Source organism: Liolophura sinensis, chromosome 13 (assembly GCF_032854445.1).
Source record: "Liolophura sinensis isolate JHLJ2023 chromosome 13, CUHK_Ljap_v2, whole genome shotgun sequence".
NCBI lineage: Eukaryota > Metazoa > Mollusca > Polyplacophora > Chitonida > Chitonidae > Liolophura > Liolophura sinensis.
In genome coordinates, this window is record NC_088307.1 from 11947506 (window position 1) to 11949897 (window position 2392).

At 37.6% G+C, this 2392-nt stretch overlaps 1 protein-coding gene across 1 annotated transcript in view; it reads left to right on the forward strand.

Moving 5' to 3' along the window:
• LOC135480866 (probable ATP-dependent RNA helicase DDX31) overlaps positions 1–2093 on the forward strand; it is a 2654-nt gene extending 561 nt beyond the window's left edge. Inside the window, exons 2-4 of the mRNA XM_064760795.1 lie at positions 372–474; positions 1245–1437; positions 1961–2093. Coding sequence (XP_064616865.1) covers positions 372–474; positions 1245–1437; positions 1961–2093 — 429 coding nt within the window. The remainder of the gene's footprint in view (positions 1–371; positions 475–1244; positions 1438–1960) is intronic.
• Positions 2094–2392: the final 299 nt, after the last annotated feature.

Sequence of the window (2392 nt, forward strand, 5' to 3'; positions counted from 1 at the left end):
AAAAAAATAAATAACTTCTCTCCGTGGTATATATTCTCAAACATTCACATGTTTTCTTTTTCTCACATGTTTTCTCATGGTGAAATATTTTCTCATACATGGTGTCTTGTGCTGACATGTTTTGTAAGCTTGACATATTTTCTCATTCTGACAGGCATGATTCTCAAACTGAGATGTTGCCACATGCATGGCATGTTTTTCCTTGTATTGAGATGTTCTCTCGTATTGAGATGTTCTCTCGTATTGAGATGTTCTCTCAAACCAAGATTTTGTCACTTGCATGGCATGTCCTTTCAAGCTGACATGTTCTCTCTTTCTGAGATGTCTTCTCTTTGTAAGATCTTTTCTCATTTTCTTTTCTCACTGTACAGAGGGAGACACCCAGAACTTACCAGGAAGCTGCCACCTTCTTCCAGCTGAAGATGGAGGAAGATGTGCATCACGACAAAGAGCTTTTTCAGCTCTCACAGAAAGGTACGTGTACAGAATGTGAGGGGCCTCATGTTTGTCACATTAAATAGATTATCACTTTGGATATATGAATAGTTGCAATCAAACCCCAATTGTGATAAAAAACTTTGGATTAAGAAAAACTTAAAAATTAGCTTGGCTCACGCACTCAATTTGGACACTGAGTTCATTCAGTCACCTGGAACATTCCTTGCCATCACCATTCCAGCATTGTTCCAAACTGTTGACTGCTTTCTCTTCTGCATGAATCCACCTATTTTTTGTACTTTATACACTTTTTGTTTTGTGGTGTGTGATGAACCTTGTTTTGGGAATTGGCCTTATGATTAATATGGACCATAGCCAGGAATGCGTTTTGTCTGCTTTAACAATTAAATTAATTTCTTTTTTTCCTTTTTGCAATTGCTAAGATATGGTTGAAATATTGCCAATGTGGTGTTCAACAGACTTCATTCATTCATCGATTTTTCACTGCAGACGTTTTCCTAACTCTTCATTTCTTTGGGTCTTGGTGGCACTAGGCGTTCGTGGGGAATTTCGCTATTCACGTAATCTTACATGAAGTTTAATGGCGATCACCTGCTTTTCCACCTGCCTTCCACCGTCATCACTGATGGCGTTCATATTGTGCTCGCTATGACAATGAAAATCTGTATGTCACATTTGAGAATGATGCTGGCCAATTTGGTTTACTCCGGTTTCTATTCTATTTTTAACCCATGAAAATTACGTTTTTGTTGAACACCAATCTATCAATCAACCGCTGTTTGCAGCCTACCAGTCTTTCGTCAAGGCGTACGCCACGTACCCAGCACATCTCAAGTCCATCTTCCATGTGAAAAATCTACACCTAGGCCACCTGGCTAAAAGCTTCGCACTCCGAGACACACCCAAAGACATCGGCATTGGATTCTCTAAAATAATGGCATCCCTGAAGCACAAGAGAAAGAGGGATATAAACAAAATGTGAGTTTTCACATTTTCAAAAACTTTTCTTCATTAGAGTAAAGTGCATTCATGTAATTGAAATCTAATGTTAGGCGCTGATGATATCGGAATCTTTCCATGTTTTTTTCATTGAATCTTGTATTTATTGTAAGAATAACACTTAGTTAATTGATGTATCTGCCAATACTTTCGTACATGATGCACTTTGCAAGATTTTTATTGTGTGGTTCATGAAGCATACCTTAGACAAAAATTGTTTAAATTCAGTGGATTCTGTTCAAGAAAGATTTAAAAAAATAAATGTGTATACTGAGGTAGATATATTAAATAAGATTTACACGTGACTATATGAAAGAAAGCTTTTATAACACCCCAGCCATTCAAGTAAATGGTATGTTCCCACAGCTTACTGCATACATCTAGCATTGAGCTAGTATTATATATCATAAAATAACAAAGAAATATGAACTTGAATTAAAATGAAATAAAAACACTAACGAATTAATTTAAAAGAGTCATAAACATGAAAATTTTGTTCCAGAACATTCAGAGAAGGAGAGACCGCCAAAAAGCAGAGAACAAGCCTGATGTCCGAGTTCTCTAGTGGAAGTAAAGGCAGGAGAAAGGCTTTCTCAGGCCCTGGCGTCCGCAAGCGGAAGAAAGCCCGAAAGTGATTCAAACACATGGTGTTATATGACGGGTATACAAATGTATTTCAAATTGAATAAATATGTTTACCAATGAAATGTCGATATGAATGTCTATTCATTTAAAAATACACATTTCACACCATTTGACCAATAAGTTCGTGTCTTGGAATTCATCTCTTGTTTTTCAGCTGTAGTCAGGAACTCTGTAGTCAGGAACCCATAGTCAGAAACCTGTGGCCACCAACCCGTAGCCACAAGCCAGTAGACTAGTCGCGAACCTGTAGTCAGGAACCCATAGTCTGGAACTTGCTGTTAGGAACCCA